General features: G+C 39.7%; 1 protein-coding gene across 1 annotated transcript in view; it reads left to right on the top strand.

Annotated features, from left to right (window-relative positions):
• The first annotated feature begins 875 nt into the window (after positions 1-875).
• LOC136885316 (opsin-1) overlaps positions 876-24457 on the top strand; it is a 56844-nt gene continuing 33262 nt past the window's right edge. Inside the window, exons 1-2 of the mRNA XM_068230295.1 lie at positions 876-1061; positions 21427-21551. Of these exons, the coding sequence (XP_068086396.1) occupies positions 876-1061; positions 21427-21551 (311 nt within the window). The remainder of the gene's footprint in view (positions 1062-21426; positions 21552-24457) is intronic.

Genomic DNA, 24457 nt, shown 5'->3' with positions numbered 1-24457 from the left:
CGTGATTCGATCAGCCCATCTCACCTTCAGCATAATTCTGTAACACCACATTTCAGATGCTTCTATTCTCTTTCTTTCTGAGCTAGTTATCGTCCATGTTTTACGAAAGTCTTCAAGAACATCTTTCTAATCGCTGTATCAATGTTCGAAGTGAGAAAATTTCTTTTCTTAAAAATGCTTTTCCTTGCTTGTGCTAGTGTGCATTTTGTGTCCTCCTTTCTTCTGCTGTCATTAGTTATTTTACTACCCAAGTAACAGTATTCATCTACTTCCTTTAAGACTTCAATTCCTAATATAATATTTTCTGCATCACCTGACTTCGTTCGCTGCACTCCATTACTTTTGTTTTAGACTTATTTATTTTAATCTTGTACTCCATACCCAAGACTCCATCCATACCATTCAGCAATTTCTCCAGATTTCCTGCAGTCTCAGATAAAATAACAATATAATCAGCAAATCTCAGGGTTTTGATTTCCTCTCCTTAGATTGTGATTCCCTATCCAAATTTCTCTTTGATTTCCTTTACTGCCTGCTCTATATAAACAGTGAAAAGAAGGGGGGGGGGGGGACAAACTGCAGCCTTGCCTCACTCCATGCTGGATTGCTGTTTCTTTTTCAAAGCCATTGATTTTTAGCACAGCAGACTGATTTTTATCCAGATTGTACACTCATGTTCATAAAAAACAGAACACCTTCAAAGACTAGAAATAGGAAGTTTCACAGGACATGTTCATTAGTATGTTCTGCAGAAACGATTAGCATTTCAGTCACCTAGGTTCAACGTGTGTCCTGTTGCCTAGTAGGCACTGGGTCCTCCATGGGCGCTGATAACTTGTTCCATGCGTGATGGCATCAACGCGTATAAGGCGCGAATGGCGTCCTGGGATATAGCCAACCATGCTGCATTCACCCGGTTCCACAGTTCATCTTTGGTGCTTGGCATTGGTTCACATCGCTGCACCCGTCGTTTCACCGTATCCCGCACATTTTCAATTGGTAACAAGTCCGGCGATAGGGCGGGCCAGGGCAACAGTCTAAAATCCTGTGACAACAAGAAGGCACGTGTTCGTGCAGCAACATGTTGTCGCGCATTGTCCTGCTGAAATATGGCGTCTGGGGTGTCGTTCAGTAAGGGTGTGGCTACGGGTCGCAGGATGTCATTCACGTAGGTTAAACTGGTCACAGTGCCCTGGACACGCACCAGCTGTTATTTGTGATTGTACCCAATAGCACCCCACACCATAAGGCCTTGAGTTGGCGCTGTGTGTCTTGTGCGAATGCAGTCATTGCGATGCCTTTCCCCCTATGTGCGGTGAACCAAAACGCAGCCATCATTTTCAAACAAACAGAACCGGGATTCATCCGAAAATACTATCTGCTGCCATTCCTGTCACCAGTGACGTCGTTCCATACACCATTGCAGTCTAGCATGTTTATGCACATTAGTCAAAGGTAGGTGGAGAAGTGGACGACGTGCCGGTAACCCATACCGTAATAAACAGCGACGGACTCTCACTCCTGGTAGTGTACGATGTGTTCTATTGTTGCACCAGAGCTGAGGAGGACGCAGATCTGTCATGAATTGCCATTCAGATGAGGTGTCTATCTTCTCGGGGATTGGTCTGGGTGGTGCCACCAGGCCCATCTCGTCGTGTTCTGCGGCCTTCTGTGAACCATTCTGTACACACCCGTTGCACTGCTGACACACTTCGTCCCACACGAGCAGCAATTTCCCGGATGGATGTATCACGTTTGACGGTACAGTTCTTACATACATCTGCAAGGCATCCTGCACATCTGCTCAAGTCACACTGATCCATTACCTTTGGTTTATACGGACAACGAGAGCCTCAGGCACATTTTACCAGTCGGTGGTGGTGCACAGAGATATCGATGTGGACCTCGAACCTGAGGGCCGACATGGTTCATGCTAATCATTTCTTCAGAACATACTATTGCATGTCCTGTGAATATGAATTTCCTATCTCTAGTCTTTCAAGGTGTTCTAGTTTTTATGAACATGAGTGTAGATAATTCTTCGTTCTCGGCATCTGATCCCGATCACGTTCAGAATCACAAATAGCTTGGTCCAATTAACATTATCAAATGCCTTTTCTAGATCTATGAACGCCATGTACAAGGGCTTGTTCTGTTACCTTTTTTATTTTTATTTTTTAGGTAGTCTGTAGTTTTATTACTCAAGCTGTACTGGCTACAGTGGTGCGGTCACGTGAGGTGAATTGAAGAGGATAGGTTACTGCGGAGAATAATGGAGTTATGGAGGGTAAGAGAAGTAGAGGAAGACCAAGATGATGGTGGTTTGACTCAGATTCTGACTGCTTAAAGATAAGAGATATGGAACTACAGTAAACGAGGCCACGAAACTAACTTAGTTTCAAATGCAGGATTGTGGCAGCAGTTAGTAAATTCACAGAGACTTGCAGACTGAATGCTGAAAGACATAACAGTCGATAATGAAGATGTATGTACGTATGTATGTATGTATGTATGATAACAGCAGGTGTGTATTAAATTAATGAAATGCTAAATGTATGGGAGGAAGTTGTGATCTTGCTGAATGAAGTGCTGGTAACGACACGAAACAAGGACCGAACGTATGATGGCATGACATGTCCGGCTCTATGGCTAAATGGTTAGCGTGCTGGCCTTTGGTCACAGGCGTCCCGGGTTCGATTCCTGACAGGGTTGGGAATTTTAACCATAATTGGTTTATTCTCTTGGCACGGGGACTGGGTGTATGCGTCATCTTCATCATCATTTTATCCTCATCATGACGCGCAGGTCGCCTACGGGAGTCAAATCAAAAGACCTGCACCTGGCGAGCCGAAGTCCTCGGACACATCCTGGCACTAAAAGCCATACGCCATTTCATTTCATGGCATGACATTAGGGGGGAAGCACTTGAAAAGAGCTGAAAGCTTTAAATTCCTGGGAAGTGTAATTGAAGAAAATGGAGGAAACAGGATGGAAATAAATGAAAGAGGAAGGTGTGCAAATGAATTCTTTAAGAATGTGGGAGGATTGATATGGAACAGGGATGTATCATAGAGATGTAAAAGAATGATCTAAAAGTCATATTTTGTGGCAATTTTGACGTGTGGATCAGAAAAGCGGGTGAAGAAGGAGAGGGATAAAAGTAGAATATAAGCAGTGGAAATGAAGTTTCATAGGTGTCGAGTAGGTTTAACAAGATCAGACAGAGTAAGAAATGGGATAGTAAACGAGGTACCCTTACAGGAAAAGATAGAAAAATCAAGGTTGCTGTGGTGTGGACAGGTTAAGAGAATGAGAGAAGAGACAATACCAAGAAAGATGTCAGAAATGGAGTTGAAGGGAAGGAGACATAGAGGAAGACCGAGGGACAGGTAGCTGAAAGGTGTAAAGAAGAGCATCGAGACAAGAGAAGGGAACTGGATAAGAGTGAGAGAAAAGTAGTGGATGGACAGAAAACGATGGAGAGGCTTATGTTCCAAGCAGAGCCAGTGGTTGGAAACTGCTCCACATGACGATGATTTGGTACCAACTTAGTTATGTTCCAAGTACATACAGTAGTCTAGCCATAAATACTGTTACAAACTATTATTTGAATAGGTTTCTTTCCTTTAATCCAGTCACTCCATGTGAGATTTATGGTGAACACAGTGGAAGTAGAACAGGCTTTTCTCAAGGTACTTCGGTTTTCATTGTCAACTTTCATTCCAGCAACACTCTCCAATATCATTTCATCTGTCATTCATTAATCATCACCCCAGAGGAGTGCAATAGGCTTCGACAGCTGGCACAATTCCTATCCTTGCCGCTTCACAGGCATTCCATTGTAATGGGTGTTACATCTGAACAGTTAAAAAGACATATTTGGAGAATGAAATTATCAAGATCTCATCAATTGCAAAAGATAGCTCTTACTTTTATGTGTACTACGGGCTATTATTTTCTGAAATAAAACTTTTACCTGTATTTTAAATATTTAAAGAAAAAAAAAAAAACTGTGACGGTTGTTACACAAATGCAACCCACTTGTTGAGGTAGATGAAAATCCATAGCCTATTTCCAGTCGTTGGACCAGGTCAGGAATGGAAGGAATCGGGCCCCAATCTAGAGGCGAGAATGAGGATTGTGCCGGCTGTCGAAGCCTGTCACACTCCTCTGGGGCAATGATTAATGAATGACAAATGAAATGATATTGGAGAGTGTTGCTGGAATGAAAGATGACAGGAAAAACCGAAGTACCTGGAGGAAAACCTGTCCCGTCTCCACTTTGTCCGACACAAATTTCACACGGAGTGACAGAGATTTGAACCACAGAACCCGGCGGTGAGAGGCCGATGCGCTGCCACCGGAGCCAAGGAGGCTCTTGTTGAGATGGATGGTGAAAATCAATAAACTCTCTCTGAGATGCCAGCTAATGGCAACTTGCAAATTTTATTGCAGACCAAAGAAACTCTAGAAGAACTAAACATGTAATTTTAAAAAAAGGACAATCACTTTTTTGTGTGGTTATTTTGCTATTTTGAATGTAACACCTGTTACAGGAATTGTAATGTGTTGCAAAATTGGCAAAATGCTTATCAGATTAAAGGAAACAATAGTATATAAGGAAAAATTAAAGTAAGATTGTTGGTTTAAATGAGTAAATTAAAGCTCATGAACAAATTTAATAACCTCAAAATTATTCTGAAACTCATATTTTAATAGTTATTTGTTATTAAATGCACATTAGAATCATATTTATAATTAGAGAGAAACTTAAGAGGCAAAATTGGCAATAATGTTACAAATTCTACTTTTTTCATTTTGAAACCTCAAAAATTGCACCTAAACTTTCATAATTAGTGGACAGGTCAGGTAACTTGTCTTGATATGCCTCTTGTAGTCATATTGTTTTGCTTGACCTTTTCAATAGTTTTATGAACATTTGATACCGGTACATAATAACTGATTCATTTGTTATGTAGTTCATAACACTTCTTTGCACTGTGCTTTGACGTCCGACTCGTTGGCTGAACGGTCAGCGTACTGGCCTTCGGTTCAGAGGGTCCCGGGTTTGATTCCCGGCCAGGTCGGGGATTTTAACCTTCATCGGTTAATTCCACTGGCACAGGGGCTGGGTGTATGTGTTGTCTTCATCATCATTTCATTCTCATCACGACGCGCAGGTCGCCTACGGGAGTCAAATAGAAAGACCTGCACCTGGCGAGCCGAACCCGTCCTGGGATATCCCGGCACTAAAAGCCATACGACATTTCATTTACTGTGCTTTGACCATTAGGGCATATCTGGATCTTTACATTTTCAAACTTGTTCTTCAATGTGCATTATGAAAGACTTGATTGCAACCTCCCCAAACACTATTGACGTCGCTCAATACTGGCCAAGAATCATCTAGTTGATATAGATATTGATTCCCATAGGGAATTTACTCATTCGGGACAAATATTTCAGATTCCCTATGGGAATCAACATCTATATCATCTGATAGCCAAGCTAGGCATCAATTTTTGGTAGTGAGACAGTGTCTCATAGTGCATTGGCACTGCCGGTGGCTCCAAGTAGCCTACGCAGTGGCCTCCACGGTGTGCTGTAGCCAGCATCTTGTTAGGTATGCTAGGCACCAACTGATGAGCCCAACCTAGCACACGGGCGAAACGCTAGCAACCAGGAATGAGTTAGCTGGAAAATTTATGTCCAATAACAGACCGTTTATATTGGTATTATTAATCATCTAGCTCTCAAATTGTTGCTTTATCTGTGATTGTATAATAAGAATGTAGAAATCATGTTTTTTTAAATTTTTATTATGTGTGTGTAAAGTTGGTATTCTGACACAAATAAAGAAGAAAGAGTTATTGATTAGGTGGGAACGTAAGAAAACTCTGTAATTGTGAGTCAGTCTGGCTTTATATGAGAGACCCTTTAGTTTATGAAATACTGAACCTTAGTTGATAGAACCCTTCTGGTCAATCAATCAACCAGTGATGATTTGCAGCTAGGTAAAGAATAGGAATAGAGGTCAAACACAATAATGTGAAAAGGATCCTTACAGTTTTATTACTTAAAGGATTTTGACTGCAGAGAAAGACATATAGAACTATTGCTGGGGATATTTGGATTAGCTTTTTTTATTCATAGTAGTAGACCTGCTTTTATGCAGTATTCATGAGATATTGATGTGATTAATTTTGGAAGCCCTACGTGGTAGCACTTGCATGGATTGATATTCATGCTATATAAGAACGAACTGCTGAGTGACACATCTGTACGAGTGAGCCTCCTTGTTGAGTGGCACTCTACACACCACAGCCAGGTCACTTCCAGCTTTACACCTCAGCATTATAAAGGTACGTATTAAACATACCTTTCTTCTTCTTCCTGCACTACGAGGCTTCTGAAGACCAAGAATTCAGTTACGTTCAAGAGTCTTAGACCGAGCAAGTTGCTCGTGAATTTAAGTTCACGTAGCTTGCATTTGGGAAATGGTGGATTATTATTCCACCATTGGCACCCCTGAAGATGGTATTCCATGGTTTCCCATTTTTACACCAGGCAAATGCTGGGGCTGTTCCTTAATTAAGGGCATGGCTGCTTCCTTTGCAGTCTTAACCCTTTCCCATCCTTGTGTTGCTGTAAATCTTCAATGTGCTGTGAGCTTGCATCCGGGAGATAGTGGTTTCGAACCCCACTGTCGGCGGCCCTGAATATGGTTTTCCATGGTTTCCCATTTTCACTCCAGGGAAATGTTGGGGTTGTTCCTTAATTAAGGCCACGGCCGCTTCCTTCCCATTCCTAGGCCTTTCCTATCCCATCGTCGCCATAAGACCAATCTGTGTTGGTGCAACGTAAAACAAATAGCGAGAAAAATCTTCAATGTGTTAGTGAGACGTTAAACTGCTAGCATAAAAAAAGAAAAAAGAAAAAAAAAGAGGATGAAGGGAGACTTACAAAGGGAGGTAATTGTATCCGGGAGATAGTGGGTTTGAACCCCACTGTTGGCAGCCCTGAAGATGGTTTTCCATGGTTTCTCATTTTCACACCAGGCTGTACCTTAAATAAGGCCATGGCTGCTTTCTTCCCACTCCTATCCTTTCCTGTACCATCGTCGCCACAAGACCTATCTGTGTTGGTGCGACATAAAGCAAATGTTAAAGAAAAAAAGGAGGGATAAAAAGGGGAGGTAAAGGGAAATTAATAATTCATTGTAGATTGTTGGGAACCACTGGAGAGATCAATAGCGGCAATTAGGGGGAGGGTGATCGCCCCCCACTTTTTGGAGAGGGCCGATGAGCTGAGATGTTAATCCCCTTTAAACAACAAGCATCATCATTAGGGCCCGGATTTTTATGCTGTAATAGGTTAGAATGCAAACTTACTGAAGCGAGTAATAAGTAGAGTCTAATGTAGCGGGAGTAACATGAATTCTAGGGGTTGTAATGGGCCGAACCCCTAATGTTTATGCAAACCTCACAGCATTACCATCATGCAGGTACACACTACTTATTACTCGCTTCAGTAAGTTTGCATTCTAACCTATTACTGCATAAACATCCTGGCCCTAATCATCACCATCGTCAACTTTTTGGAGAAAATATTACATTTTGTTTCCATTTTGTCCGACTGAAACTAGGAATTTTTTTGTTTTTAAAGCCATTTGTACAAGCCCTGTTGTCTTATCAGATAATTCTTTTCTTTGTTTTCTTTAATCATTAATAAAATTAGCGAAAATACGCACAAAATGTCCTTCGTCCCAGCTAATTGATTTGTATAGCGCCACAGCAAATAGTGGAGACTGCTTGTGCTATGAGGAAGGGTAGAAGTTGTTTTGGTGAGAGTGAGGATGAATTTATTAGGAGTAGTAGACTCGAACATTTAAAAAAAACATCACCATCAAGTTCTTGCTACTCAAGTAGTACTCATCTGTAAGCAAGTAAGGTACATGAATTTGTTAGCTGTTGGAATCTCTGTTCCATTCACCCTTACACTTGATTCTCCTTCTCTCACCTGCTTTGGGTGGGGACGGTAGAATTAATACCTATGGTATCTCCTGCCTTTTGTAAGAGGCGACTAAAAGGGGCCCTAGGGGCTCTCAACTTGGGAACATCGGATGACCACCACGGCGCCCTTCGCTGAGTCCTGGCATTGGTTCCTCTTGTGCAGGGCTCCCCACTTTCATCTATCGTATCTGACCTCCATTGGTCAACTCTTGTTCTCTTCCGACTGTACTAGAACGTCACCATCAAGTTCTTTTAAGAACGAATCATGTCATCCTTTGTTTAATAGGTTTTTTTTTTAAACCAGGATGTTATAGTGTAATATTTGAACTTTTGTGTTCAACAGACTGAAAAGTAGTATCTGCCACACAGGCTGTTAAGAAACTCAACCTATTATCATTATAAATGGCCTGTGCTTTTTTTTTAAAAGATAGCCCCCATTGCTTCGTATGCCATCAAGACAGTGTGGCCTTTTCTGACCAACAGAAATATGGCAAGACTTAACAGAGTCAAGACTGCCAATTTTTTAAAGATCCCTCAGAGTTTCAAAATTCACTCCATCACGTTTAGTCTATGCCTTAATTGTAACTCCGTCATCCGTTGAACAGCTGATGTTATAACACATCAACCATACAAAAGCAAGTCAGGAACTCGTAGAGTAGAATACAAGGAAAAAGAAGGAAATACTTCCAGCTTTCTACTCAACTCCAGCCAGGACTACCGGAGTGTGGAAAGTCAGAATTTGCAACTCCGCCATCAATGCACAAGAACGGCCATTACAGAATTTTCCTGGGACATGATAGGCACAATGTGGATCCCCTCTGCTTTCGTTCACTGTGCGCACTGCTCGCTCTGTCACCTGCTGGACTGCACCAAAAGAACATTTCCCCTGAGTTTTTATGGAAACTACGAACATTTTCTGTACATATTAAATGTTTCTTTTTCTTGTACACACTGTGTTTAATAAAATTATTCATTCAAATCAAAGAATCAAAATCTCTTTATTTGCAAATGAGGTGTTTACCTCGGTGGCAAATGGTACACTAAAATACATTATTGTCAAGCACTAAATATTAAATTAACAAGAGAATAAAATTTTCCTATAATACAATATTATATAATTTACGCTAACAATTTTTTCTATTAAACACACAGCTCATCTTTAATAAATTTACCTTGTTTACAAAATTCTACTTATATCTCCTGTACTACTTACAAATACAGTCATCTGATATACAGTACGTGGAATTACTTCAAATGATACTGTACAACTGGTATAAGATTAAAATTTACATTGCATTTATTTACTTTTTCTTTTCTTTACCCATTCTGGAACCTAAGTAGCATGACCTGCTGCGTCTTAACCAGAGCCCCTTTTACCACCACTTTTCAGAGTTCCTGAAGGGCCTTCACAGCTACCGTAGCGGTCCCAGGGCCCTCGAAGTCCCCACTGTACTTCATCCCTACAGGCAGTCCCCTACTTTGGCTGTCCAAACTCCTTAGACCAGGGGATGGAATTAATTTATTCACATACATTTTTTATTTACATTAACCTGCACTGGTCGAATGCCCTCTAACATTTCATTTATTTTCTCCGTTGCTGTTTATTCTCTTCTTGAATATCTGTACAGATTTTGGAAAAGGATCAAACACTACCCCTGGTAAACTGTTCCACTCCTTCACACCCTTCCCAATGAATGAAAATTTACCCCAATCGCTTCTGCTAAAATTCCTTCTAATTTTATATTTGTGGTCAGTCCTGCCGATATAATTATTTTCCAACTGAAGCCTCTCGCGGATATCTCCCCATGCTGCTTCTCCTGTATAGGCTCTATATAAACCTATAAGTCTAGTTTTCTCCCTTCTCTTACTTAATGGTTGTAATGACAGCTCTAGCGGACTTCAAGAAAGGAGGGGAACAAGGGAAAAGAGAGGAATATTGTAAATTAAGAAGAGATTACAAGAAGTTACTAAATGAGAAAAAAAAGTGCTGGAAAGAGGCGGAAGCTGAGAGAGTGAACAGGTATTGCAAAGAGAAAAGATTTGATAGGGTTTGGGAAACTATAAATAAGATAAAGAGAACTAGATCGACAGGGGGAGGAACAATGATAACAGAAGATGAGTGGATAGGATATTTTGCAGAGCTTTTGGGTGGGAGGGGAGAAGGTCAGGGGGGTATGGAAAAGACGTATATTGTAAAGGAAGTACAAACAGGAGTACAGTTACTAGATGAGGAGATAACAAGTCATAAAATAGTTAGGGTGTTAAGTAAAGTAAAAACCAAAACAGCGGGTGGGGCAAATGGTATTACTAACAGGATATGGAAGGAAGTAGGAGCAAATGAAGTAATGTTGAAAGTGATGGTGAAATTTTTTAACAAGATATGGGAAACGAATAAATTCCCTAGCGAGTGGAGAAAAGGAGTACTTTGTCCTATATATAAGAACAAAGGAAGTCGAAGTGATCCAAACAACTATAGAGGAATAACACTCCTGGACTCGCTGTCGAAGGTATATACAGGAATTTTAGCTAATAGGATTATAAATTGGGCAGAGAAATATGGAAGGATTTCGGACTATCAAAATGGATTTCGAAAAGAGAAAAATACTGTGGATAATATATGGATTTTGGATACTTTAATTACGAAGTATGTGAAAATAGCAGGGAAGAGATTATATGTAACAGCAGTAGATTTAGCGAAAGCCTTCGATGCAGTGAATAGAGAGGCGTTATTTACTAGATTAAGAGAGGTTGGGTTATCGGAAAAAATGAGGCTGGCAATAGAAGGAATATATGAGAAAGTATTGGTGATGATTAAACTAAAAGGGGGTGGGTTGAGTAAGTGTATGGAATCGAAAAGGGGTGTGAGACAGGGTTGTAAGCTATCACCCATATTATTTCTACTGTTTATAAATAATATATTGGATAGACATGGAGGCGAGAGATGGCAATGCCCTTGGATTGGGAAGAGGGAGATACCGGGGCTGCTATTTGCAGACGATCTCTTGATCTTGGCATTAACAGCAAAGGGATTGCAAGGAGGACTAAATGAGGTAGTGGAATATACTAGAAGATGGGCACTCAAGATAAATGTACGGAAGACGCAGATAATGATATGTAGGAAGAGGAAAGCCAAGAAAGAAAAGAAATTCTGGACAGTCGAGCAGCAAGAAATCAGACCAGAAAAAAAAATGGAGTATTTAGGAGTTATAATTAGTAGTAACGGTACGTGGGAAAATCAGATTAGAAGAGCCAGATATAAAGGGAGGGGAGCACTGGCAGTAGTGGGGATATTAGAAAATAAATTTCCGGATATAAAGTACAAAATACAGAGATTGGTGTTCCAATCAATGGTCAAAGGAAAAATGTTATATGGGGATTAGAGGAAAATAGAAAAGAACTAAACCAGGTGGTGGCAAAATTTAGTAAGATTATTATGGGAGTCCCAAACTGTACTGCAAATGTGGGGGCTAGATTAGTATGTAAAGAATCGATAGACACTACTATAGCCAAGAGGGTGATGAAGTATTGGATGAGATTGGAAGACACATATAGGTTCCAGAAAAATATGGAGAACGAGAGGTATTGGGTAAATAAGTGCAAAAATAAATTACGAAAACTGGGGTTAGGAGATATAGGATATGAGAGGTGGAGAGAGAAGAAAGAATGGGTATGGAGAAGGGTTATAAGGAGAGTTGCCGATATAGAGAGACAGAGTTTAATAATGGAATGTAGAGAAAGAGCCTCACTATCAGTATTAAATAAATTGTTAGAAATCATGAACCCGAAAATCGAAGTGGAGGACCGGAAGGGCAAGAGAGGTTTATACTGGTGGATTTTTGGAACTCCTAGAAACAGAGGGTGGATAGGTACAGAAAATGCAGGTAGATGTATTCTGTGTGGAGAAAAATGGTCGGACCTACATATATTCATCGAATGTAGGGAGTTAGAAGAGTTGAAAAAAGAAAGCGTTGAGTAAAAAAGAGATAGAAAAAGTAGAAAAAATTGAAAAGATGACGGTTTGGCTGGCCAGAGAATGGGGAAGAGGAACAAATATTTTGAAATATTTAAATATGGTTAGAATGAGATTTATAAAGAAATTAAGAGAATAAGGGGTAAAAGAGGGTTACAGAGGAAGGAGAGGAAGGAGGTAGACGAAACTGCTAGGTTATATAAAAATTTAAGACAATAAGAGGAGTTCGAAGTACAATCTGATTGTATGATGAAAAGAAGATTTGTATATATTTGGAGAGGATTGCACGTGTGAGAGAACGGAGGTGGTAGTTAATGTTAGAAAAAAAAAAAATAGAGAGTAGTTTTTAGTTTTAGTCTAAGAGTTGTAGGAGCTAGAGAATTGGCAACAAATACATTTGTAAACAGTGTTTGAATATGAATGATAGGGTTAGTGGACAAGAAAAGGTGTTTGGATAATATAATAGTAGATAATTTTAAACTCTGGCTTAAAAATTTTAATAAGTAATGAGTGGCCGTGAGGAAGAGGAACTGTTGGACTGTTTAGTGATGGAAAGGATTGATAAGTGATGTGAGGAAACAAAAGGAAAAGACAGATTTGATTTGTGGCAATTCGGTGGTTTAATATGTAAGTTAAACTATTAAAAAAAAAAAAAAAAAATGCAATTACGAAGTAGCTTTAGTCTAAGAGTCGCAAGAATAAGGAACTGGAAATTGTCATCAAGTGCGTTTGTATATAGTGTATAAATATTATGATTATCTGTAAAAGTTAGCAAATAAGTATTATAAGAGAGATGGGCAGAGGCAAGGAAGAGTAAGAGGGGAATGGAAGGGGGGAGGGGTATAAGAGACAGACGGGTGGGATGGTGCAGTCCCATCCCTAGGTGAAAGAGGAAACATGTCCGCTCACAGAATAACAAGTGAATCAAGATGGTGGCAGGAAAGTAAGACGACACGATTATAGGCGGAGCAGTAGATAAATGCGTGACGGATCGTATGATGGACCGGAAACCGCCTCTATGATTCGCCACGTAAAATGAGGAGAGAAGTACGAGTTATAGGTGGGGGTAATATCTAACCTGGGAGGAGTGGCTGATAGTGGCCAGGGTGGGATGGCTCTCTCCTCACAGGGAATGCCGCATGCAGCCAAGGTTTTTTTTTTTTTCTCTTTATGTTTAGTTAGTTGTAGAGAGTAGATATGGGTTAGTACATTAGAATTAAGGTAGGGGATGCCCTTACATGCGGAGGAGTTCCTCGCATACCAGAGGCATCTCAATAGTTTTAGTCAAGTTGGTGCAGTGTTAGGCTGGATTCCGCCGACATGGACACCGCTAAATAAGTAGAGTAGATAGTAATTGTTTTGTTTGGTTTATATTATTTTGTGCGTTTTTTTTGGGTTCTTAGTTAATAGTTTTAGTGTAGATAGTTAGAGCTTTATATTATATATAATAGTATGTTAGTTTATATTGTTTTGTTTGGTTTATATTGTTTTGTTTGGTTTTTTGGGTTCATGTGTATTTTATGCTCTTTATTGTCTGTAACCGATGGTGCAAACTAGGGTGGCAATAAAGAGTTATCTATCTATCCTTCTCTTACTTAAAGTTTCTCACCCTAGTTTCTTTAACATTTCTGACACACTACTCTTTCTCCTGAAGTCCCCTGTTACAAATCTTGCTGCTTTCCTCTGCACACTATCTATTTCTTTTATTAGGTATTCTTGGTGAGGATCCCAAACACTGTTTGCATATTCCAATAATGGACGAACCATACTTAAGTAACTTTTCTCTTTTTGTTGCATCCTTTAAGTAGCCTCAGTATGACATGTAACGATCTGTATGCTTTCCCAACGATGTCATCCACATGAACCTTCCAGTGCAAATTACTTTCAAATCTTACACCTAAGTATTTGCACTTGCCATCTTTTGGGATAACTACCCCATCCAAAGTATATTCAAATTCAGTTTTAAAACTCCTGTTTGTAAATGTTGTAACAGTTGATTTGCCTCCATTAACCTTCATATTATTCTCTTCAACCCATTGTTGGATACTCTCAAGGTCCCTTTGTAATTCTGAACAATCCTCAATGTTGTTTATTTCCCTATAAACAATTATGTCATCTGCATACAATCTTATTTTTGATGTTATATTGTTCCCTAAATCATTTACGTATATTAAGAAAAGTAACGGACCGATTATACTACCCTGTGCAATTCCCTTCCAAACTTTCTCTTCCTGCGATACGTTAATTCCTACTTTGACTTTCTGAACCCTTGAATTTAGAAATGTTTTTATCCAACGTGTAACCCTTACGTCCAATCCTATTCCCTCCAATTTCTTTAATAATATTCCATGTTCCACTCTATCAAAGGCTTTGGAAAGATCTATGGCTATGCAATCTAACTGGCCTCCTGAATCTAAGTGATCTGATATGTCCTGCTGAAATCCCACCAGTTGTGCCTCACAAGAAAATTTCTTTCTAAATCCATACTGGCTCCTCATGAACCAATTTTTATCATCACATATCCCTCTTATGTACTTTGATATTAAACTCTCCAGTATTTTACAAACTATGCTGGTCAGGCTGATTGGTCTGTAGTTCTTCCTTTTATCACCCTTTCCTTTATAAATTGGTATTATTATAGATTCCTTCCATTCCTTTGGTATTATACTATTATTTATGACATAGTCAAAGAGAAACCTTAAATAAGGCACTATGTACCACCCCATTGTCTTTATCACCTCCCCAGTAATTTGATCACTTCCTGCTGCTTTTCCTTGCTGAAGCAGTTGGATTTCTCTGAAAATATCTTCATTTGTGAACGAAAAGCTTCTTGTTTCCCTCTGTGTCTGTCCCTCTGTAACTTCTGTTTCGGTTTCCAACTCCTGATAATCATCTACTGAATCTCTAAATTCCCTACTAAAGAGGTTTGCTTTCTCAGTATCTGTTACATAGTGTTCACCCCCTTCTCCCACCATTGTAGGAATTTGGATTCCTTTTCCTTTTTGATTCCTGATGTATGAATACAGCTTTTTCCATTTCCCTGTGTGGTCATTACGCTCTTGATGAATGCCATTCATATAATTCTCCTTTGCTTCCTTTTTCACTCTATTCAGTTCCCTCATTAGCTGTTTTCTACTTTCTCTACTCTCCCTACCTTCTTTGATTTTCCTGTTTACTAATCTACATTTTCTTTTTAATTTTCTTATTTCCCTTGTATAATAAACAGGGTCTGAGGTCATTTTACCCTTCTTAACAGGTACAAATCTCTTCTCTCCTTCCCAAACGATTCCTTTGAATTTAGCCCAAAGTGTATCCACATTACTCCCTTCACTTATCCAACAACTGAATTGTGATTTAAGGTAAGTCCCAAATTCATCAACTTTAGTTTTTCTGTACAATAGGATTACCATTATATATTAGCATCTTCTGATCGGATGAAAGCAGTAATTACGCCTCTCTGTAAGCAAGGGAACAGCAAGAACTGCAACAACTATCGAGGTATTGTGCTGACCAGTATAACAAGCAAGGTGTTCACAGGCATTTTGGAGGGGAGGGTGAAATCATCGGATTGGCCATGGTATATGCACTCCTACTTACCGAAGGGAGAAGCCCCGTGGCGTGTACTTGCGATAGTCATCTGACCGTAATACCTGGCCGATCCATTTTATCAGCCCATTCTCTTCTCGTGGAACTTTTTTTTTTTTTCTTTTATCTCACACTTTTCTGTCACTCAACAGACCGGACATGTTCCTCCACTTCTACCACGTGGACTGTATTTTTATGCCTTCCTCACCTTGTTGGATAAATGAACCAAGAATTTGTTAGTTGGGATATCTGTTCCATTTGCCCTTTCACTTGATTCCTCCTCTCTTGCCCCCTGCAGATAGGGGGTGTAGAATAATACCCACGGTATCCCCTGCCTGTCGTAAGAGGTGATTTAAAGGGGCTCTCAACTTGGGAGCGTGGGTTGGCAACCACGGGGCCCTTAGTGAGACCTGGCATTTTTTCCCCCAGTTTGCTGTGCAAGGCTCCTCACTTTGATCTATCCTGTCCAACCTCCCTTGGTCAACTCTTGTTCTTTTCTGACTGTATTAAAGCAACTTTAATTGAGAGTTTCCATCTTTTCAGTACTTTATTTGCCCTGCATGTACCTAGGAGTAACACACTAAATTAGTTTGGGACATGTTGAAATATAAATGGCGTATGGGTTTTAGTGCCGGGAGTGTCCGAGGACAAGTTCGGCTCGCCACATGCAGGTCTTTTGATTTGACGCCCGTAGTTGACCTGCGTGTCGTGATGAGGATGAAATGATGATGAAGATATCGCATACACCCAGCCCCAGTGCCAGCGAAATTAACCAATTATGGTTAAAATTCCTGACCCTGCCGGGAATTGAACCTGGGACCCCTGTGACCAAAGACCAGCACGTTAACCATTTAGCCATGGAGCTGGACTTTAGGAAATGTTTAGTCCTGCATATGAGACATCGTCAGCTAATGAATGATCTAAAATTGACATAGACGGTAAAAGTCATTTTAAAACATTTTCGAAAATCTTGAAAAACATCTTCATTAATGTTTCATTATTATTATTATTATTATTATTATTATTATTATTATTATTATTATTATTATTATGAGGCCACAACACTAGTTGCAAATCAAGGATTGTGGCGACGTTTAGTAAATTCTCAGAGGCTTGCAGACTGAATGCTGAAAGGCGTAACAGTCTATAATGATAATGTATGTATGTTATTATTATTATTATTATTATTATTATTATTATTATTATTGGTTAATTTATTTATTTATTTACCAGATACTCTAAAAAAAAAGTAAGATGTATAATAAGTAATTGATAGTGCTAGTGGTAAATATGTCTCAATATAGAAACCAATTAGAACTTACAAAACCCATTGAGTTAAGCTAACAAAGCACATCATTTTCATTAATGTTTTGCTATAGTAGTGGTGTGCAGTTTCCTTGGCCTTCTGATTTTGCATTTTCTTCAAATAAGCAGAGGTATTGAGACACATAAATATGGTACCTACAACTAATTTAATACAATTATCTCCTGTTTTAATTTGTCCAAAGCTCTTTCAACCAACCCGTTACACAGATGTTCATATTACATTTCACGAGTGAGTCTGAAACCTATTTCTGTTTCCACTACAACCCTGAGTAAAATGGTATATTTTATCCTATTTTTGTGCATAGAAACCCCTTAACATACTGTTGTTGCTTACTTTTAATATATTAGAAGGACATATATTTGTCTGGGGAAACTCCATTCTACCATAGTTGACATTTTGGTGCGCTGTGACGACAAAGCACGGAGGTAGAATAGTTCAGTGCTGGTTTAATGGAAACGTCTTCCGTGACAGCCAGGCGATAACTGACCTGCAGTCACTATTTGGCAACACTGGGTAATCTTCACTTCGATCAGCTCATGATGGGACACTCCGCTGTACAGATTAGAAAGCTAGAAAGAACCCTATTTTACCATAAGGTATGTTAGGAATATACAATTTCTCTGATAAAATTCAATACATAAACAGCAAAATAGACATGAACAGAATTGGAGAGAAAAAAGTGTGATATATACAATCCTTAGTACTAATATTTAAAATACCAGATCATAATATAAAATACATATGTTAAACAGCTTATAAGCAGACAATATCAAATTATATATGTTTGAATACATAATCAATAAATTCTGAAAATTGAAAAGTGCAGCATTTTTTTTTATAAAATATGAAATTTAGTGGTTTTTCGAAATAGCAACTGCAAGTTAACAAATGCATCTTAAGTTCAAAACGTGCTCTCTCATAAGCAGGGCAGTTGCATAGAATGTGTTCTACAGTTTGAATGTCTTCAGTGCAGAAACACTGTGAGCCATTTTGTGTTGGAATTTTGAATCACTCAAAGTAAGCATTGAATTTACCATGACCTGATAGCACTAGAGTTAAATAAAAGTTGCACACTATATATTTACATCCCAGCTTACTATATACATTTGGAAAAAATAAGTCTTTGGTTACTGATCCATTTTTGCTTGCTAACCACAGTTCATTCCAACGAGAGAGCATTTCATCCTTTATGGTCAGTATGGGACCATGGAAATCTGATAAAATAATGAAAGCTAAATTAGGCATGTTGGAATTACAAACGCGGAAAGAAGAGTAGGAAAATGTTCTAACTCACCTTGAACAGCGTGTTGGAGCAGTTTGTGAATGGAGTGGAGCTGAGCTTCTGAAAGAGTGCGGGAACAGAGGCCAAGCGACGGCGAGAGGAGGATTAAAAGGAGGAGTAGCAACAGGGGAATGGCACTAAGGTGGAGCTGAGGGGTGGGGTAGTGGGGATAACTGACGGGGATGTGTGTTGAGCATGGCATGAAAAATCAAACTCATCGAACTTTAATCTAAATGAAATTTCTAACTTTCAATTTTTAACATATGCAGACTTATCCATGTGTATATTTTTATTGACCTGTTTGACTGAGTTATGTCTAACCATGATGAATATTCTTCATGGTCTAACTCTAAGAACTTACAGTTCTGTCACTTGTTTATAAGAGTTCATTAGGAACGCTAGGCATTATTACCATATTTGTCTTTAGGCTGAGGATGTCTCCTACTTGGAGAACAAACGTGTCCCTTTTATAAACAAAAATAGGAATAAAGTGCTACAAGTACAGCAAAGGTAGATTTACTAAAATAAAAGAACAACTAGATAACTTATTTAAAGGTTGACAATACAGATTACTGATGAAGTTCATTTCTTGTGGTCTCTATGCATATATGTTTTCCCCGTTTCTCTACGGGGTAGGGTATGTAGTGAGATGAATCTTCGCAGCAAGATTTTATGAGCGGATGCCTTTCCTGCCGTCAACCTCATTAGAGGAGTTAATGAGATGAAATGAATGACAAGATATATGATAGTAGGAAGGGAGAGGGTGAAACCTGGTGCTGGCACATAGCCTACTCCAGTTGAATAGCACCAAGGGGCCTGCTTAAGGCTTTATCTCCCTATCTGATGGACGATTCACTATCAACAGCATCATAATATGTCCTCACTCCATATGAGCACTGCAGATAGGTTTGGAATTTAATCCAGGCTTTTGGTACACAGTGTAGTGATTAGAAATATTCCTCTGTCTCTAATTTTACACTTGTTTGTCTTTCTCCAATACTGACCTGTCAGTGTCTTAATCCTAGAATGTCAAGACGGTTGAGGCATTGGCCTTCTGATCCTGACAGGTGGTATTTGAAGATGCTCAAATATGTCAGCTTCGTGTCGGTAGATTTACTGTCATGTAAAATAACTCCTGTGGGACAAAATTCTGGCATCTCAGCATCTAGAATTTTAGAATGCATTCCTATCCTTGCTCTTCTCTTTATACATTTGATTTTATTTGACACTTCTTTCTTCCCTTCCCCAAGAAGCTCGGTAGCTGCAGTCGCTTAAGTGCGGCCAGTATCCAGTATTCGGGAGACAGTGGGTTCGAAGCCCACTGTCGGCAGCCCTGAGGATGGTTTTCCATGGTTTCCCGTTTTGTACCTTAATTAACGCCACGGATGTTTGCTTCCCACTCCTAGCGCTTTCCTGTCCCATTGTTGCCATAAAATCTGTCTGTGTCGTTGCGACGTAAAGCAGCTTGTAAAAAAAATAACTTCCCTTCCCATTAGTTACTGTATGTCTCTCACAAGGGGAACCCGCCATGGGTAACAACCTGATTTGCCAGAAACTTTGTTCGGTAAAAGAAGAGCCGAAATAAGCGAAAACATGATTCGGATTATTCGTAGACACTTGACCATTTCCGAGAAAATGACAGTCGAAGTTTCGACGTGCATTACATGCCTATTAGCAGGTAGCAAGTTCAACCACTGCGGTGGTGCAGTGGCTTTTGCCTTTTTCTGCAACTTCACACTTTTGCGCCCCGTGTTCAAATCCCGATGATTTAAAAAAAGAAATCATTTATTTTTACTTTTGTTTATTGAGGATTACTACACGAATGGTTGTGTTCAATATCATTGTTCTTTTTTTGTCTGTTAATGTTCTGCCTGGTAAATGAATTGTAAAATATACAGGGTCTTTATTTATGCTTGGCAGGGACTTTATCACCCAAACTTGGCCGCCAAGGACAGGCCGCTACCGGCCGTTGGTGTGCGCAGTTTCCGGCACTTCTGCAGTTGCTGAGAGCTGAGCTCCGAGATAGTAGGGTGTTCATTGAAGCTACTGCGTACTGTATGTCATATTGTATAGTGTTTTATTGTGATTGTGTATAGTGCTGTAATGTATATGAACTACTCGTTAGGTGAACGTGTATATCTGCACAATACTCACATTAAGTGCAGAAAATCATGCGCTAGGACAAGACAAAAGTTTCGAGTGAAATTTCCAGGGAGACCCATTTCTATCAATCGGACAATAAAACGACTGGCCAAGAGATTCAAACCTACAGGTTCACTAAACAATAAAAATAGATGTAAAGGTCGTTTTCTCCTTACTGAACCGTGTTTGGTACGAGGATCATAAGTGAAAATCTGTCGCCCCCTCATAGCACAGATTTAACAGCTTGTGATTTTTTTTTTCTGGGGAATGTTAAAAAAAAAAGTAGTTTATGGGAACAACCCTCACACACTAGATGAACTTAAAGACAATATAAGAGCTGCAATTGCATCCATCAGTGCTGAAGAACTTGGTAGAGTAACCGAAAACTTCATTAGGAGATGCTGATTATGTTTGGCTGCGCATGGGGGACATTTTCAGCATAAACTGTAAAAATGGTGAGTAAAATGCATGATATGCACCGTATTCTGCCGTACATACGCACGCGCGGTAGCCGGCAACTGAACCGTCACTGGCGGCCACGGTCGAGCGAGAAAGTCCTTGCCCAGCATAAATAAAGACCCTGTAAATAGTTTTACACTCATTGAACAGCAAAGGGACGTCACAACTAGACGTCATGCAATAAAAATTCAAAAATGATCTGTTACGCATGGTGTGTCGCAAACTTAATGCTAACATGTGAAATCTTCAGTAATGTTAACGTTTCTTTCCCGAGTGACATTCTTTCTTTCTTTCTTTCTTTCTTTAATCCGTTTACTGTCTCACCTCTACCTCCAGCCCCCGTATCACTTTTCAAATTTCGTGGCAGCTTCGGGAATCAAACCCGGGCCTCTGGGGATGGCAGCTAATCACACTAACCACTACACCACAGAGGCGGGATAAGAGACATTCGTGTAGTACAGCTCGTCGGAAACTTCGACCATAATTTTCTCAGAAACGGTCGAGCGTCTATGGATAAGCCGAAACATGTGTTTGCTTATTTCGTCCGCTCTTTCGCTGAGCGAAGTTTCTGGGATATCCGGGTTATTACACTCGGCAAGTTGCCCTTGTCAGTTAGGTTTCCTACATGGTCATTTCTTATCTGTTCCAGATGGTTACAGCAGCTGCCCTCTTAATGGAACCCAAGATGCCTGCTGCCTGGCATCAGGGCTTTACCAACCTGACTGTGGTGGACAGCGTACCCCAGGACATGCTCCACCTTGTGGATTCTCATTGGTTAGTTCTCTTATGTTGTTTTGTAATTTTAATATTTCCCTTTCATTCATTAGACTGTAGATTTGAGATGGATATCAAGAGGAGAAAGACAAGGGAAAGACAATGCATACCTACCAACCCTTCTGATTTACCCGGAAACTTTCCGGTTTTTAACTCATCTTCCGATTTTCCAATTTATTTTTCCTTTTTCCTATTTTTGACCAATATAACCTCCCGTATGGTCAATACTCTTCCACTAGATAAAGGATAAATTCTTATGTGCTTGTGTATTTTAACAACCTCATTTTCAACCATTTTCGTACGTTAATAACATATGAGACATACTGAATTGTTTATTTCACGAATGTATCTTCTGTCGCATTAGTGTATCGTGTTTCCTGCTCACCACAGCCGCATGTGTGCTTTAGACTACACCTGGAGATTTGGGAAGGCAATTGTCTGACAACCAAGAGAGGCTAGCACGCGCTAGCGACTCAGTTAATTGGGACAAAAGAATGAGTTTGTTATTGTGTGGTTCACTCGTTTCTGTGCGTAGTTTCATTCGAGTTGTAGGCCACGTGTTTCTTCTTACATTTCTGTGCTTTCCTCCTTGTCAAAGTCGTATGTTAATAACGTATGAGACATACTGAATTGTTTTGAATGTGGTAGTTTCATGTATTTCATGCATAATTTTAATGAGTTGCATGTATTTCAGGGAGTTGTGTCAATGACAGTTTCTGATATTTTCTCTTCGTGTTATGGCCTAAAAATATATAACAAACGTTATCTGCAAGTGTTCAGAGATACCTATAAATATCCATTCATTTTGCCATCTAATAATACATTTTGTTGCATGCGTCGGTGTGATATATGTATGTATCATAAATGAGAAGATTAGGTACATTTTCTTGTAACCATTTTGATGTTATCTTAGTTTAAGATTTTAAATTTAATGGTCACTTTCCATTGTAACTGTAGATATATGCCTTTTATCACGTCCTTTTTTCACCTAGACTGTGACGCAATATATGTGATGAAATCCAAGAATTAAAAATTCTTCCTATTTTTGATTTCTAAAAGTTGGCAGGTATGCAGTGTGAAAATTGGTGGTCGAAGCTTTGCAGTTATAGCCATTACCTAGGTGAGAATGTAACAGGCAAACTACAGAATAGTAAGAGTGTGGGAGACAAAGCACAACTCCTACAGAAACTACGATTCACAGCCAAGATGACTTATCGAGAAACGCCAAAACTGCGATGCTATACGATGACCATCCGGCACGCTGCGTTGTATGCTACTGAGACCATGACATTTGGGAAAAGAGCTTATATTTGATTGGAAAAGGAAGAAAGAAAAATCCTGAGAGATATATGAGGTACCAAACAGCAGGGTGAAATATCGGTGCAAAGATGACATCATGTAAATCATATTATACACCCATCCTCACGTATAGCTTGGAAACCACCACGTTAACGAGACAAGACAACTCAGAACTCCCGGCTGCAGAAATGAAGTTCCTACACACCATGTACAGAAGACCAGGAAGGACAAGTTCAGGAATGAAAAGGTCTGAGAGGAGATGGGAATAGGAGACTCCCTACTTCATAGGATCCAGAAAACAAGACTGAAGTGGTTTGGCCATGTAAAAAGGATGAGTGCAAGGAGAACTGCAAGAAGAGAATATGAAAGAAAAGTAGAAGGAAAAAGACCAGTGGGCAGACCCAAAGGCAAATGGACAGATATGGTGAAGAAAGATATCGAGGAGAGAGGACAAGATTGGGAGAAGATGATGAGAGAACAGTGGTTCATAGACAGACAAAGATGGAGGGGGCTCGTACACCACATCCGGGCAACTGGAGATGGTTGATGATGAGATCAAGGCAGGAGATATACAAGAAAGTAGAACCAATTTCAAGTGTATTAAGGAAAAGAAGGTTGAGTTTTGTGGGACGTTTGATGAGGATGGATGACAACAGGTTAACAAAGAAGATATGGAACGCGACATGCTTAATGGGAAATAACTGGATGAAAGAAGTTAGGGAGGATTGAAAGGTTATTGGCATAATAGATAAATATCTACTAATGTCTGTGCACGATAGATCTGTTTACAAACAGCTCGTCGAAAGTCACAAATGGACCGACACTAAGATCAAGATCCAAATCACAGAAGCGGAGAGAAATAGGAGGCGTGAAAGAATGAAGACGTACTGAACAAGTGACTCGAGATCCTAAAGGTTGAAACAAATAAAATAAATAAATTGTGGACAGTTTCAAATATCTGGAGAGTGAGTTAATGCAGAATACAAGGCTGGACATGGAAATTAGCCAGACATAGGGTGCAACAGGGCAATGCATTCCACCAGAATGTGAGAAAACTTGTCTGGAGTAAGAAAGTGTATAGAGAGATTGTACGTAGGCAAGTCAATAAGTATCTGTAATTTTGCTCGGATTGTCTTTAGGTTGGCTCTATGGCGTTGTGTACTCACCAGCCACTAGATATCACTTTTGTCTAGGTCTGTGGTAGGTTTCAGCATTATCAGATCAGTACAGCTTGCGCTGTTGTGACGTAAGGATGGCCACACCACTCTCTGTTTGCACTAGGGAAGAACAGCGTTCCATAATCCTTTCTTTTTTCTTGTGGTCTGAGGGTGTACCAGGAGGGGAAATTCATAGAAGACTTTCAGCACAATACAGGGACAATGTTTTGCCATAGCGAAGTGTTTACCAGTGGAGTGAACAGTTCAAAAGGGGTCGTACGAGCATGAAGGATAAGGAAAGATCCGGGCGTCCATATGCAGCCATATCTGATGCCAATATTGAACAAGTACGTGATATGATCCTGAATGAAGATGGCAAACCATATGTACGTTAGCTCTAAGAGGCCATCGATTCAGCTCCTAACAACAGGTGAAGTTTGCAGTTTGCTT

Source organism: Anabrus simplex, chromosome 14 (assembly GCF_040414725.1).
Source record: "Anabrus simplex isolate iqAnaSimp1 chromosome 14, ASM4041472v1, whole genome shotgun sequence".
Lineage (NCBI taxonomy): Eukaryota > Metazoa > Arthropoda > Insecta > Orthoptera > Tettigoniidae > Anabrus > Anabrus simplex.
Note: the sequence above shows the minus strand (reverse complement) of the source record. Positions and strands in the feature narration are given on the sequence as shown.